This window comes from Carcharhinus amblyrhynchos, chromosome 21 (genome assembly GCF_965287045.1).
Source record: "Carcharhinus amblyrhynchos chromosome 21, sCarAmb.v2.hapA, whole genome shotgun sequence".
Taxonomy (NCBI): Eukaryota; Metazoa; Chordata; class Chondrichthyes; order Carcharhiniformes; family Carcharhinidae; genus Carcharhinus; species Carcharhinus amblyrhynchos.
This window is the reverse complement of record NC_137344.1, coordinates 34,048,632-34,065,024: the sequence shown is the minus strand read 5'-3', so window position 1 is coordinate 34,065,024 and position 16,393 is coordinate 34,048,632. Positions and strand designations below refer to the sequence as shown.

The following is a 16,393-nucleotide window of genomic DNA, read 5'->3' as shown; positions in this document are numbered from 1 at the left end:
TGGGAATATATTGTCATTCCTTCACTGTCACTGAGTCAAAATCCTGGGACTCCCTCCCCACCTAAGCTGTGAGTGTGCCTGCACCTCATGGATTGGACAGCATCAATTCAAGAAGCATTTCACCACCACCTTCTCAAGGGCAATTAGGGATGGGCAATAAATACTGACTTAGGCAGAAACACCCACATCTCATGAAATAATTTTAAAAAATCTTGGGCTGGCAGGCTGTTACTAGTAGGGTACCACAAGGATCAGTGATAGGTCCACAGCTGGTCACAATCTGTAATGATTTGGACGTGGGAGCCATTTATGATATTTCCAGATTTGCTGAGTAGACAAAGTGAGTGGAAGTATAAGTTGTGAGGAAAGTACAAGGTGGCTTCAGGGTGACTTAGACAGGTGGAGTAAATGGGCTGGCTGATGGAATATAATGTGAATAAGTGTGACGTTATTCACTCTGGTCAAAAAAACAAGCAGGCAGAATATTTTTTAAATGGTTAAAGGTTGGGAAGTGTGGGTGTCCAAAGGAACCTGAGCGTCCTTGTTCATGAGTCATTGAAAGCTGGCATGCAGATGCAGCAAGTAATTGGGTAAGCAAATGGTATGTTAGCATTCACTGTGAAGGAATTTGAGTCCAAGGTTAAGGATGTCTTGCTGCCTTGGTTATATAGAGCCTTGGTAAGACCTCAGCTGTTAAGTGTTGTGCACAGTTCTGGTCCCCTTATCAAAGGAAGGATATATTTGTCAGAGAAGCAGTGGGACAGATGTTCACCAGATTAATCTCTAGGATGGTGGGATTGATTTAGGAGAGATTGAGGATATTGGGCCTGTATTCCTTAGAATTTTGAGGACTAAGGGGTGACCTCATTGATACTTGTGAAATTCTAACAGGCATGACAGGGTGGATGTCAGTGTTTCCCTTGACTACTGAGTTTAGAACCAAGAAGTATAATCTGAGGAAAAGGAGTGAGCCATTTAAGACTGAGATGAGGAGAAATTTCTTCACTCAGCAGGTGGTGAATCTTTGTATTCTTTGCCCCAGAGGGCTGTGGAAGCTCAATTATTATTCGTGTTCAAAACCTAAATCAATCGATTTCTGAAGACTAATGACACAATGTTATGGAGTATAGGAAAGTGGAGTTAAAGTCGAAGATCAGCCATGATCGAATTGAACTCCACCTTCTTGTGATCTTGGTCTACATGATACACTTAATGTCAGTTTTTGATTAAGATAATTTAAGGCATTTGAGTTTCCTTTTGGTAATCCACTGGCATCAGTTTGGTAATATTCTCACCCCGATGGCATATTTGTAGTTTTAAGCACTGCTCCAGAACTTTGGCACAGTTATAAAAAGTCTTCAATCTGTTCTACTTGGCATTCTCTGACATTACAAAAATGGATTTTACGTGCACTACCGCATTGATGTTTCTAGAAGCTTACTGTGCACAAATTGACTACATTTCCAAAGTACTTTTGTTGTAAGGTAGTTTGATGATGAAAGGTGCCATATAAGTGTGAGTCTTTAATTGCAAGCCTTTCTAATCTATCTCACTTTGTGAATGAGGTCCTTTATTAGCAACTTGCAGCAACATAAGAACATAACATAAGAACATAAGAAATAGGAGCAGGAGTAGGCCATCTAGCCCTTCGAGCCTGCCCCGCCATTCAATAAGATCATGGCTGATCTGTCGTGGCTCAGTTCCACTTTCCCGCCCTTTCCCCATAACCCTTAATCCCCTCTCTTATCAAGAACCCATCAACCCGCTTCTTAAAAATATTTAGCGAGGCAGCCTCCACCACTTCAACGGGCAGAGAATTCCAGAGATTCACCACCCTCTGAGTGAAGAAGTTCCTCCTCAACTCCGTTCTAAACCGCCTCCCCTTTATCTTGAGGCTGTGCCCCCTAGTCCTACTGTCTTTTTTGAGCGGGAAGAGTCTCTCCACCTCTATCCTATCCATCCCATTCATCATCTTATACGTCTCAATGAGATCTCCCCTCATTCTTCTAAACTCTAACGAGTACAAGCCTAGTTTATTCAGCCTCTCCTCATAGCTCAATCCCCTCAACTCTGGTATCAGCCTAGTAAACCTCCTCTGCACTCCCTCCAGGGCCAAAATATCCTTGCGCAGGTGCGGCGCCCAAAACTGCACACAGTACTCCAGCTGCGGCCTCACCAATGCCCTATACAGCTGCAGCAAGACCTCCCTACTTTTATATTCAATCCCCCTCGCTATGAAGGCCAGCATCCCATTCGCCTTCCTGACCACCTGCTGCACCTGCAAGCTGTGTTTTTGCGACTCATGCACAAGGACCCCGAGGTCCCTCTGCACCGTCGCCTGCTGCAGTTTTTCGCCACGTAAGTAATAGTCCTTCCTACCATTCTTCCTACCAAAGTGGACCACCTCACACTTGCCAACATTAAATTCCATTTGCCATTTCCTGGCCCATTCACCCAGCCTATCTAGATCCTTCTGCAGACTCTCCACACCCTCCGCACAATTTGCCTTTCCCCCAATCTTGGTGTCATCGGCAAATTTCGACACCCTGCACTCGGTTCCCTCCTCCAGATCATCTATATAAATGGTAAATAGCTGAGGCCCCAGCACCGACCCCTGGGGCACCCCACTAGTCACCAACCGCCAATCCGAATAGCACCCATTGACCCCCACTCTCTGCCTCCTATTTGACAACCAATCCTCTATCCACGCTAACACCCTACCCCCAACTCCATGTCCCCTGACCTTCTGCAGTAACCTCTTGTGAGGTACCTTGTGTGTCACCTATGTTGATAGGTATTTGGGGAATGAAGTTAATAAAGACACTGAGATTTGATCAGAATTTGACATTAAAGCTGGGACACCAAAATACAAAGTAGGAATATTAAACAGTAATTATGTTACTCCAGTCAAAAATGAAGAATCTTCACACTCCCAAGGGATTGCAGAGGATCACTCTTTCTTCCATCCTTCTGTGCTTAGTTACTTAGTACTTAATTTTTACTACTATAAAAAAGCTCCCTCTGTATCTAAAACCCCAGTATGCCACATTAACAGTCTTGGTGACTTGATTTTTTTTAAGAGCAGTTGAATATACAAAGGAATGTCTTGCACCATTTTGAGAGTCTAAGCTTTTCCTTTTACTGTTGTGTAGTAACCTGAACGTTTGTTTTGTTCCATATCTTGTGACAGCAAACACAAATTGCTTTGTCTTTGTTTCATGATCCAATGTAAAGCATTGGCGCTTTTTTTTAACCATTCTATTTGAAATGTGTTACTGCATAAATGGTGTTTCATAATGCTGCTGGTTTGAAACCAGTTGATAACATCGGATTTCACTTTGTGTAATTTGCAAGTTAACTTGTGCATTTACAAAACAATATTCCTTCGAAGCCGGCTTGATCCAACTTGATGCTAGGATCTTGTGTGACGGCCTAAGTTCAAACATCTTAGCAAGTAGAAGGGGTGGAGTGCAAATGTGACTATTCTCAAAAATGTCACTTTCGTTCCGCTTTTAAAAATAGAAGAACATATATTTTTAAATCTGCCAGCAGTATCCAACCCACGCTACACTGAGTGGTGGTTTCAAGTTTAATTAGAGCTACTATTTTGAATACTGGCAATGGGTTTGCAGAGAAATGTTTAATATCTAACATTGTTTCTTAGAACCATGTTGATTGCATACCATTTTATATTAATACTGTACTAGACAAGTTACCTGTGACAGTTCTGAAAGCTTATTCAGTGATTAAGTGAGCCGTATATACCAGAACGACCCTAATTAGAACCGTCATCTAAGTTGAGTTATTAGTGTCGTCACTGGTAAAAGAGCTACAATTAGCCAGTATGCCCTTCGATTAAGGTGGTGGAAAAATAGCAAACAATGTTCTCCCATTATCTGGCAACTCATACTGGAGTTAGTAAATAGACTTTGGATGAGGCACAGATTTGTTCATAAAGGTATGGCATTAAAATGAAGAACAAATATAGATTTTTTTAAAAATGTATCGCTGCAGGAGCATGAGTGATTTAGGAAGATGTGAGTTAATACCACAAAGGTAGTTGAAATTGTTATTTCAATTCTGAAGTGTTTTAGCCCACTAACGGTGGATACAACATTGCTATCTACTATCTTCAGAAAGTAATTGTCTTGTCTATTTACATTAAACAACTGGTGTATAGGTTTTACTTCCAGAATCGTGAGAATTGATTTGGTTTTAAATTTGATTTTATTGTTAGCTTCTGCTGGTTAATGCTATGTGAGCCGTTGTGTTCTTAATCTTTGCCTTGGCAACTACTACAAACAGATATTGATGACAATATATTCTTGCTCCTCCTAGGTCCATTTCATCATGGATAGTGAGGAAAGCCCAGAACCAGCAACTGCAGAAGAAAAAGTTGTGTATTGGAAAGAACTGGCTCTGAAGTATAAGAAAAGGTTGGTACTGCTTGCACGTATTAACTTTCATCAAATTTTACACTCCTTGATTGTTGCATTGTACAGTGAAATGATTCTTCTTTGCTGGCTAGTATCTTCTCAAGTGTGCAATAGGTAAGCTGCGGTGCATTGTGTGTGTGTGTGTGTTTGAGTGTGTTTATTCAGGTATATGTGTATGGCTTAGTGTGTGTGTCTGTGGAGATACTTGAGGTTCAACTGGGTGTTTGCATACTTAGGTGTGCATGTGTCACGTATACATGTATCTGTTTTATGATGTTCCTAAAGTCTCTATCTCAGAGAAAGCAAAGATCAAAATCTAATATAATTGATAGGTTTCTAATTTTCCTATTTACCATAGTCCATTGTTACATCTCATTTGCAGTAGGCACTAGTTTTGAGTCTAGTCTATGCAGTTTGCTTGGGTAGGTGCAAAACAACAGATTTGGGGATGGTTAAAATCTAGTTGGTTGATGATTGGCCTAGGAGTAAAAACTAGATAGAGATCTGGGTTGAAGGAAAAGAGTTGGAAAAACTATTGGCAGACTCGGAGTTGCAGTTTTCAGTGAAGAGTAGGCATGTATTTGAAGTTAGTATGTTCACAAGAAAAATGGCAAAAAGGCGTTTGGCTGTAGGATCTGTGCTGAAATTGCTGACCTCTGAGACTGGAGTCCTGTAGAATGAGCAGCAAAGACTGAAGTGCAATCTTTACTTGGTGTTTAGGTTTAAGTTAATGGTACATGCTCATTTGCTAGCATGTTTCATCAGCAGGTGTATTGCTGCCTGCGACATCTGAAGGCGAAAGTTTAATTTTTTTAATCTGGTTTACTTGGTATTTTGTGATCCCGTTATGGAACAAGTATACAAATTGCATGGTAGTCCTGATACTGCTGTATGATTTGTGGTGGAAGTGGTGATACATTTGGAGTTTAAATATGCATGGAAACATTCCTTGCTGCCTTCATAGTGAGATTTCATGGCGAGATTCACCTGGGACTGGTCACTTGGAGGATCGATTTTTACACGGCCTGAGGGCCACTTAAGTGGATATGGCACGTTCAATGCATTTTTGATCAAAGTTCTTTGACTTTCCGAATTTAATTGTGAAAAAAAAATTTTATATAATAAAATAAAACTCCTGCTTGTGTAGCTTGGAGAAATCACACTTTAATCAGAATAGTCACTGTTGAGCCTGAGGCTATCATTCAAATTGTGTTCAGTAGCCAATTTGTCATCAGGACCAGTTTGATTTGTTTTTCACCTGATAGCATTGTGTTGGTAAGAGAGGAAGGTAAGGCTGTTCTTTTCCCTTTGTGTAAGGTGTGCTATGAAAGATAGGCAAATGAAGGTTGTGAAACGAACGTACTTTGACTCTTGCTCCTTCCAACTTTTTAGAAATTCCCAATTGATCACAATTTATGAATTTGTCCCACGTGGTTGCAGTTAAGTGCATTTTGTAGTCAATTGTTTAGTAGTACAGAACCTGCATATTGCTGAAAAGTGAGACATGTTGCTGAAACTTTTCATCTTGCACTCATCAGAACAAATGCAAGAATGTCAAATTTCAACTGAACACAGTTTGTAGTACAGAGGAAAAGGGTGATGATTGATTGGAGTGCTAACTTTGGCCAACCGGATGCCATGGGGAAAACAACAGGGACTCCATGGTAATGCGTAAAGATGCAAGGCTTGAACGTATTCCTTTTGTTTGCAGAGAACAGGTCCCTGCATATGGCACTTCAAGCCTAAATGAACAATGTCACAAGCTGGACTAATTATCTTAAACTGCAGCCGTTGGCACACTCAGGATTTTTCAACAAGTGCTGCACAATTGCAAAATCACACTTAACAATGGATGTTTTGTTTTGGCTTTTGCAAGTGCAGGCTGTTTGAATACCTCTATACTCTGTTATGAATAGCCGAAGAAACATGCTATTTGATTCAATCAATCACTGGGACGTATGATGTACTTACTTGGCATCACATTGGCACTGAAATTCATAGCATGAATTTGCTCAAATGTGTGGTAAGCAGAGCATCCTTTTGGACTGACAGCAGCATCCTGTTTGTCGAAAATATCACTTAAGTAGCCACTGCATTGCATCAGCCTGCAATGACTTGATTCTTGTTCTTCAAATTCTTAAGATACTTTTCCCTTCTAGTGTAATTTGAGGTTGACCAAACACTTTAGTTCCAAAGCCAAACAGCCTTTGACCCATTTGAGTTTGCATGATGCATAGCAGACAGTGATCTGATCAGGGTCGTCACTGTCCCACAGCTTAGTTTTGGGCTTTATCTCTACATCAACCTTGCAAGGTGAACAAATAGCTAGGATCAATTTACAGCTTTCTGATATGATACTGGTAGGTAGGAAAGTAAGCTCTGGGAAGAGGGCCTAAGGAGGCTTTAAAAGGATATAGATAGGTTAGGTGAGTGGGAATAGATTCAACATAAGGAGTATTATGTCGGGAAAAGGTGAGGTTGTCCATTTTGGCAGGACAAATAAAAAAGAAACATGTTATCCTAATGATGAGAGATTGGAAAATTCTGAGGTGCAGAGGGATCTGTGTGTCTTAGTGCATGATTCACGAAAAATTAATACGCGGGCGCAGCAAATAAAATGTCATCATTTATTGCAAGAGAAATTGAATACAAACAGTGAGGTTATGCTCCAGATATACAAGGCATTGGTGAGACCACATCTGGAGTAACATGCATAGTATTTGTTTCATGTAAGAGAAGATATAAATGCATTGTAACCAGTTCAGAGAAGATTTATTAGATTAGTATCTGGATTGAGTGGATTGATTTATGAGGAAAGATTGGACAGACTGGGCTTGTATTCGCTGGAGTTTAGAACGGGGAAGAGATGGCTTGATTGAAACATGCAAGATCCTGAGTGGTCCTGACATTGTGGATGTGGAATGAATATTTCGTTTGAGGAGGAATTTAGAACTTAGGTCTACAGTAGGAAAAATAAAGGATCGTCCATTTAAGACAAATGAAGGAAAAAAAATGAATGTTGAGACAGTTTAGTATCATTTTCTTCAAAAGACTTTCAATATCTTGAAGGCAGAAGCAGATGTTGTTCATCCATTGTCATCAATGAGGACCTCGACACCATTAATCATTTTGAGGCTGGTTGCACCATGTCTGAAGACGACTGATCAGACCAATTCGGGCACGGAATGTCCTGGCACACATTCGACAGACTTGTGTAGGCACTGTAATTGTTGCACTGGTGGCTGTGGACTTGCACAGCTTGCGCTTAAGTTGTGCTTCAGCAATACACCTTGCTTCACAAGCTTGACAGCCTTTGTAGATGAGGCAGCGCCAGTGTTTCCCAGGTGGTCCTGTCAATGTCAAGTGACTTCAGGGAGGCCTTGGGTGTGTCTTTGAAACTTTTCTTCTGCCCTCCATGCGAGCGCCTTCCAGCAGTGAGTTCCCCAAAAAGGAGCTGCTTGGGTATGCACTCGGATGACATGACCTGTCCACCGGGTCTGCGCTCAGTGTGTGGACTGATGGTAGACTTGCTCTAGAGAGAACTTCAGTGTCTGGTACTTTTTCTTGCCATTTGATGCATAATATTCAGTGGGGACAAGTCATGTGGAAATGATTGAGCTGTCTTGCATGCCTTGGATACACAGTTCACGTTTCACAGGCATACAAAAGGATAGTGAGTACCGCGGCACTGTAGACCTTCAGTTTTGTTGCTGGGCTGATTCCTCGATGCTCTCATACATTGGAGCGCAGTCTACGGAAAGCACAACTAGCCTTTGCTATTCTGCAGCTAACTTCTGTATCAATAGTCACTGCTTGGGAGAGGGTGCTGCCAAGATAAGTAAACTGCTCCGCTGCCTGTAGTTTCTGCCCTTTGATTGTGATTATGGGTTCTGTGTACAGTGCATGAGGAGCAGGCCGGTGCATGACTTTGGTCTTTTTAATATTGATGGTGAGTCCAAAGTTGTAACAAGCTGTGGAAGATTTGTCCATGCTGGCTTGCATCTCTGGCTGTGAGCCAGTATACAGGGCACAGTCATCAGCAAAGAGGAAGTCTCTCAAAACAGTCTCCTTCACTTTGGTAATAGCTTAAAGTCTCCTCAGGTTGAAGAGCTTCCCATCCACTCTGTACTTAAGCTGGTTCCAGCAACACTGTCCTGGAAGGCATTATTCAGCATGGCAGTAAACATCATGCTGAACAGTGTGGGTACGAGCGCACAGCCCTGTTTGACGCCTTCTTGGTAGCAAGAAGGTGAAATGTTATCACTCAGCAGGAATGCGAAGTTGAGGTTAAAATTAGATCAGCCATGATCTTATTAGAGTCATAGAGGTTTGCAGTATGGAAACAGGCCCTTTCTTCTTATTGACCAGGGCCTCAATATCCCAAGTCATCCAGGGTTCCCTACTTTTGCCAGCCTTGCCCTTCACTCTAAGAGGAATGTGTTTACCCTGAACCCTGGTTAACACACATCTTATTGAATCGTGGAGCAAGTTCAAGGGCCGAGTAGCAACTCCTGCTCCTAATTCATATGTTCATATATAGTGCATGAAACTATATGAATCCCAAGGTGTATATTGACCAGTTTAGGCAGACATACAAGAGACAATAGGGGAGAACACATTTGTGGATTTCTCAGCGAATCCATAAGTCTGCTCCATTTCAAACGTGAATTTGAGCATAGATGTACATATTTGAAATACGCATGGAACAGAAAATTGGGGCTCATTCCATCAAAAACGGAACAATCTGACAGGCACCGACACAAATGTTAGTGAACAATGGACTTGAGGGAATTCGTGGTTACACCACCCATTTGTACGTGCAGAATATCATTAAAACTGCATCTTAGCCACTTGCTCACTGTGCAGGCTAGGCCCAGAAACACAGCACAGCAAAGCAACCTTGCACGATAAGGTGAACACTGAGTAGATCATCACAGTGTATCGTACAAAAACCTATATGGGCCAAAGGCTGCCAATTTTGAACCAGGTGAGGGCCCAGCCTACACTTATTTTGCCATATCAGGAGAAAATATCTCAAACATGTTAAAGAAGCAGTTTCGTGCTGCTACTGACTGAGCAGTGTTTACTTAAGTGATATGTTCCAATAACAGGATGATGCTTCAGCCCAAAATGATGTTCTGCCTATCACACAATTGGGCAATTTCATTCATGAATTTCAGTGCTGGTGTGACGCCAGGTGCTTAAATCCCAGTGATTGGCTGATTGAATCAAACAGCATATCCCTTTGGCTGTTCAAAACAGGACTGTACACAACTAGTTCATGCTTGCAAAACCCAAACCAAAACATCCAATGTTAGATGTGATTCCAAAATTGGGCACCACTTGCTGGATATTCCTAAGTGTGATAATATTTATACTACCAATTCATTATAATCAGTCAAGCTTATAATGTGGATCGTTAAACTCACTAGAAGTAACATTCATATGCAGGGACCTGTTCTCTGCAAGCAATAGCTATATGTTTAGACCCTTGCCTTTGTTTGAATTACAGTTTGAATTGAGCTTAGAGAGCCTCTGCTTCTCCATGACAACGTCTCAGCCAATCAACCAGCACACTTTTCTCTTGCAGTATAAATTGTTGTGATAGCTTGAAATTTGGCATTCTTGCAATTGTCCTGATGAGTTCAAGACAAAAAGCTTCAGCCAAACATGCCTCTCTTCTTTAGCAATACTCTACTGTACTTTTGTTTTGAATTGTCAGGTTTTTTAATGCGTTTTTTAGGTTGACCTGTCTGAGTATATCTACAAGACAAAAATGTGGAGATAACTTTGAATGGCTTCCCTAATATGATCTTTATCTCTATCTTGTCTGTGAACCACATTCTGATCTGCAGTGTTTCATAGAAAATGTACTGGTAGAGTTTAGCTTTTGATTCTATTTCTGGAAAGGTGACTTGTTTTTTTTCTGCTTAGTGGCGCATGAAACCCCTTGTGATCAAATCACATGATTTGGATTGGAACAATATCAGATGTTGTTTTACTGCCCATCATGAGGAAATGGTATATTTTGTTGTGTTGAGCCAAAGTGCATTTGGGCAAAAAGTGTTCAAAATTCTAAAGCTGCTCTTCCTAAGTGCAAGATGTTTGCTATTGAACTGACAAAATTATGATACAAATGATTTGCTTTAGAGTGTCCTATTTTTAGTCAGTGCCAGAAGCGCTGGTGCTGTCACATATAGTTGGGCCATCCTTGTTGTTTCTTTGTGCCTGTTTCCTGACTGCTTTGACCCATTTTGCTGCTTATTTAAAAAAAAACTCAATGGTGGCAATGATCTCACCACCATTGTAATTGGTATCAGGCTAATTGTACATTGAGCGAGACCTAGTTAATACCTCTAAAATCTGAACCTTGGAGCTCTCAGCCAGCTGCAAGCAAATGTAAAGTTGCTGCACTCTTTAAGATCAGGTGCCAGAAGATCTATTTTTAGAGAATTACAAGTGTTTCTTCAGACACAATAGACAGACAACCTCAAAATGATTTCCACAGAAGTCCACATTAAACTATCATGAAATTATAATGGTTACAGAACTGAAAGAGCCATATAATCCTTTGAGCCCATGATCTGTACAAGAGCAGTCCATCGAGTCTATAATAACACTGTAGATCCATTGATTCGTCAGGTGATGCTGAAGCATTTTTGTGAAAATATACAGTAGACCTGGGCCACAAGTGTTCTCTTAAAGTCAGCACAAATTGAAAGATAGCATAATGTGCCCTCAAGAACTTAATGTAAGAAGCTATGAGGTAAACAGTTCAAAAAATATTAAAATATTTCTTTGTAGCTCTTGCTGTTTGCTTATAGATCTGAACACAGGCAACTTTATTAGTGGCTGTAAGTGATCCATGTAATTAATTGATGCAAATAGGGGTGGGTGTGCATGTGTGAGAAATAGTTATAGAACATACGCCATCGAGTCAAAATATTCTACTTCAGAATTGCATGATGTATTCTTCCTGGTTCTGCATGTGAAGTCATCACAACATTTTCAAATAAGATGGTTTGCTTTCTGAAAATTAACAGTTAACTTTATAGTTTAATTAAGCAGTTTGTCTAATGGCCCTGCTCTGACTCTACCTCTGCAGTGTCTGAGTCCAAGTTCCTTATGCCCCCTCTATGCTCTGGTCTACTGCAGCTGCTGTATCGATGGAAGACCCTTCAGTTATAATTTACAAAACTTTTTCTTAAATACAGTCGCCTTACCCTCCATCCTGATTTTGAAAAACTTAAAATATTTTTAACCTTACTTGCAGTTGTTTCTCATGTACCCTCTGTTACTTACTAATTGACAAATGCTCTCTTTAAGGAACAAAGGATTAAGCCATTCAGCCCTTAGAGCTTTCTGCACCATTTAGTAAGATCATGGCTTATCTGGTTGTATCTCAGCCCCACTTTGTCTGCCCCACCTGCCCATATCCTGTGGCTCCCTTGTCTATCAGAAATCTGTCCAACTTTGTCTTGAATAAATACAATGATCCAGCCTCCACTGCTTTCTGGAGAAGAGAATTCCATGTATTTATGCTCCTTTGAGAGAAGAAAATCCTCCTGTTCTCTCCCTGAAATAGCAGACCTCATATTCTTAAACTGGGTGCCCTGTGATGCATGGAATGTTTTAAACACTTGAAGGTAATTCAAGAAAATCTTGTGCCAATTCAAAGTAATTATTCAATCAATAATTCAACCACCATGGGTAGCGAAGAGGTTAGCACTGCTGCCTCACAGCACAGAGAGCCGGGTTCAATCCCAGTCTTGGGCAACTGTCTGTGTGGAATTTGCACGTTTTCCCCATGTCTGTCCTCTGGGTACTCCAGTTTCCTCCCACAGTCCAAAGATGTGCAGGTTAGGTGGATTGGATATGGTAAATTGCCCCTTAGTGTCTCAAGACGTGTAGGTTAGCCCTGGTAAATGTTTTAAAAAAGGATTACAGGGATAGTGGGGGGAAGAGGGCCTGGGTAAGATGTTCTGTCAGAGTGTTGGTGCAGACTTGATGGGCCAAATGGCCTCCTTCTGCACTGTAGGGATTCTATGAATGAAATTGGTCCAAGCATCTTGTATTTGTGCAGAGAACGATGCCTCCTTATTTTAAGTTTAAATCCATTTGAGCAAAGTTGTACAATGCTTCGGATGAGGGCTATGTTTTCACTGCAAATTACCAATTTTCCAATTGGAAAATATATATTATGGGTCATTTTTAAAGCGCACTACTTTTTATTTTCAGTAATTACAATTATCTGGACTACTATAATTCATAACTTAGCCTGCTGTCCTTTTTCATTTGAATTTTTTTTATATTTTAAATTCGCATTAGTCACAGTTCCTTACTTTCTATCCTTTTTTTCCAAGTCACTTGATGTTACACTTTTCTGTGGCTTTAGCTGTCAGGCAGTCACTTGAATCATGCGATAACAGACATGATTTGTGCAATCAAATTTGGTACTATTTTGTTTAACCGAGTTCAACAAGCTAACACAGCACAGTTCAGTTAAGCATTCGTGACTGTAGAGTTTTTCCACTTTGACTGTGTATAATGAGCTTTTGTACTACCAATTCCATGATTACAGCAAACTACAGATGATGATTACTCAGCTCTAAGTACAACTGTAAGCCTGCAGCAAAAATATTTCAGCTCTGAATTGTTTAGTTTCTGATGTGGAACATTACTGAATAAAGTATTGGATGCATCTACTTCCTGATTTATCTCCATGATGATCATGAGACCTGTGAAGAGAGGTTTTAAAGTCTGTTTTCATCAGATGTAAAATATGCAGTGTATTAAAAGAACAAAATTGCAGTAGTCAGTTTAAATTGTTCACTTGTCTGCTAGATGTTAATGTAACAGTGTGCTGAGGGCAGACTATAATATCACATTTGTTAGGAGCCATTATTTACTGTTCTGATTGTCACACTGTCTAAAATCCAATTCTGGATGAGCAGAAATTTCCTTCTTTGTATGTATTGGGAAAACTGAAGCCATTGTTGTTGCTCCTCACCACAAACTGTGTCCTGGCCACTATTTTAGTCACTGGAAATTAACCAAAGCTGACGCAGACTGTTTGCAACCTCAGTGCTATTAGATGAGCTTACAACTCCATGTCCACTTCACCAAGACCACCTGATTCAGCATCTGCAGTATCACATGATTCTGACTCTACCCCCCCACTCACCTGCTAAGACCCTCATCTGTGTCACTGTTACCTCTAGATTATTCCAATTATTTCCTGGCCAACATTCCATCCTTCATAAACTTGTAATCACCTAAAATTCTGCTGCTTGTACCTTGATTCACTCTCAAGTTCCGTTGATGCATTATCCCATCTGTTCTTTCTGTCCTACGCTGCTTTCTGATCCGCTGAGGCCTCCTTTTCAAAATCCTCGTCCTTGTTTTTGAATCTCTTCATGGCCTCGTCTGACCCAGTATCCAAACTCTCCTAGCCATGCAATCCTTCAAGCTCTCTCCCCCCAAATCTGGTCTCTTTTGCATCCTGGATTTTAATCACCCCAGGATTGGCAGCTGCCGATTTGTAGCTTTGGTGGCACCGCCTCTGGGATTCCTTCCTGAAATCTCTTTGTCGCTATACAACTGTTCTAATCTACCCTATTCTCCACGCTTCAGATCTGCCTCTCTGACCAAGCTTCTGGTCATCTGTCCTAATGTCTCCTCCTGTGGCTTCATGTCAGATATATTTTCCTTGATTTTGCTCTTGGTATGCCCCTTGGAATGTTTTGCCTAAGTGAAGATAGTGATGATGACTTCAGGATGGTACGTAGGGTGGAAATGAGGAGAGTGCCAATCAAGAGAACATAGTTCAGAATTCACTTCCCAGCTTGTGCTGCATAGGTTTAAAATGTTAATTAATAGATGCCTTTTTTTTACCCATGTAGGTAACATATTTTCAAATCAATTCTTGTTAGAATGTCATCATGAGATGCAATTTTTCTCTGTGTGCATTGTTAACTAACTGAAGACTGCATTCAGACCAATGGTATCATTTACTGCCAGAATAATGTAAAAAATGGTGATGTGTTTGCCATTCCATTTTATGTTTTTGTTTGAGTGATTTGGGAGTTATTGGCTAGCAAAACCTTCTTTCGTTTTCAAAATGAACTGATTTTATGGGAAACATTGAAAATGGGAGTAGGAGTAGGCCATTCAGCCCTTCAAGCCTGCTCTGCCATTCAACATGATCCTCTGTCTCAAGACCATACTCCAGCCCACTCCCCATACTCCTCGATACTTCAAGTGGATCATGTGGATAATAAAAACTTGGCAGACTTCTATTTAACGCTTGGAAGGATGATTTCACTGCATAATAAGGCGATCTAGAGCTAAAGTAGCAAGATGGAGGTTGGGGGCAAAAGATACCTCTGCTTAATGTGCCATAGCAGATTAAGTAAGAAGTCTCACAACACCAGGTTAAAGTCCAACAAGTTTATTTGATAGTAAACCCACAAGCTTTCGGAACGCTGCTCCTTTGTCAGGTGAGTGGCAAGTTCTGATCAGAGAAGACTCACATTCTAATCAGTATTTTGAACTGTGTGTGCCTTTATATGCCCTTCTCTGATCAGAACTTTCCGCTCACCTGACGAAGGAACAGCATTCTGAAAGCTTGTGGGTTTACTATCAAATAAACTTGTTGGACTTTAAGCTGGTGTTGAGACTTCTTACTGTGTTTGCCCCAGTCCAACGCCAGCATCTCCACATCTTAGATTAACCCAGGCTACTGGCTTCCACTACCCTCAAAATATCCATGTGAAACCAGCAGGCATAATTAAATCATTATATGTCATCTAAAGGCTTTGTCACACAAGACTGCAAAACGGACAGTTCTGGTATTTATTGCATACTGTTTAGAGGTCACTGAATTGTTGATATTCCAGCTGTCTATGTCATCAGGCTGTCAGAACGTGCTGACACCTCCAATATGTTTACACTGGGGTCAATCTGTGGCACACCCACAGTCCTGTTAGGAAATGTCAGGATTTTGGCCCTGTGACGGTGAAGGAACAAATTCCAAGTCAGAAATATCTGTGAAGCGATGGTGTTGGTGTTTGCCTGCTGTCTTTTGTTCTTCTGGGCAGTAGAAGCTGCAAGTTTGAAGGAGTCCTGTCATGTTGCTGCAGTATATCTTGTAGAACAAGTGGTGCCGATCTGCTATCCTTGCTGCTGTCACTTGCCTTGGACACAGACTGGGAATTACATCTAAGATGTCAGTTCGATGGCTTGGTCCACACCAGGCTTTAGGTACCCATCAGAAGTTTATTTGTCCAGTGAGCGGCCATTTGTGTCATTAATTATTTGCCACAATATATTGTGTTGCATTCAAAAATTTTTTGTTTTAGTCTTTTTTTACTGCTAAAAATGAGACAGCAGAAACATTTTTGTGACCCAGTTGATCCTCTTATTTAGTTTTCAGGAAACCCGTGAAGAGCTGGAAGAGTTCCAGGAGGGAAGCAGGGAACTTGAAGCCGAGTTAGAAGCACAATTGGAGCAGGCAGAACACAGAAATAGAGATTTAGTATCCGACAACCAAAGACTAAAACTGGATTTGGAATTATTAAAGGTAAGAGGACTGAAAACCTTTTTTTGTCAATAATTTAATAAAAGGATGGTCTCTATATTATCATTTGTACAAACATAATAACTGAGCATTGCATGCAGAATGATTGTAAAACATAAATAGTTTTTCAGGTCTCCATTTGAGAACAGGAGGACCACTAATGGCATAAGAAGTGGCTCCAGTCAGTACCATTCAAAGCATTGTACTTAGAATCAGAGAATCCCTATAGTGCAGAAGGAGGCCATTCAGTCCATCGAATCTGTACTGACAGCAATCCCACTCAGGCCCTATGCCTGTAACCCCATGTACTTACCCTGCTAATCCCCCTGACATTTATAAGTGGCAATTTAGCATGGCAATCCACCTAACTCTCTCAACT

General features: G+C 40.8%; 1 protein-coding gene across 3 annotated transcripts in view; it reads left to right on the top strand.

The window, feature by feature from the left end:
- The window catches only part of LOC145356353 (nuclear distribution protein nudE-like 1), a 50,557-nt gene that overhangs the window by 11,984 nt on the left and 22,180 nt on the right, over window positions 1-16,393 (top strand). For all 3 annotated transcript variants that reach the window (XM_080209006.1, XM_080209004.1, XM_080209007.1), the window contains exons 2-3: window positions 4,339-4,436; window positions 15,864-16,017. In XM_080209006.1, coding sequence (XP_080065132.1) covers window positions 4,351-4,436; window positions 15,864-16,017 — 240 coding nt within the window. In that variant the 5' untranslated portion in view covers window positions 4,339-4,350. The remainder of the gene's footprint in view (window positions 1-4,338; window positions 4,437-15,863; window positions 16,018-16,393) is intronic.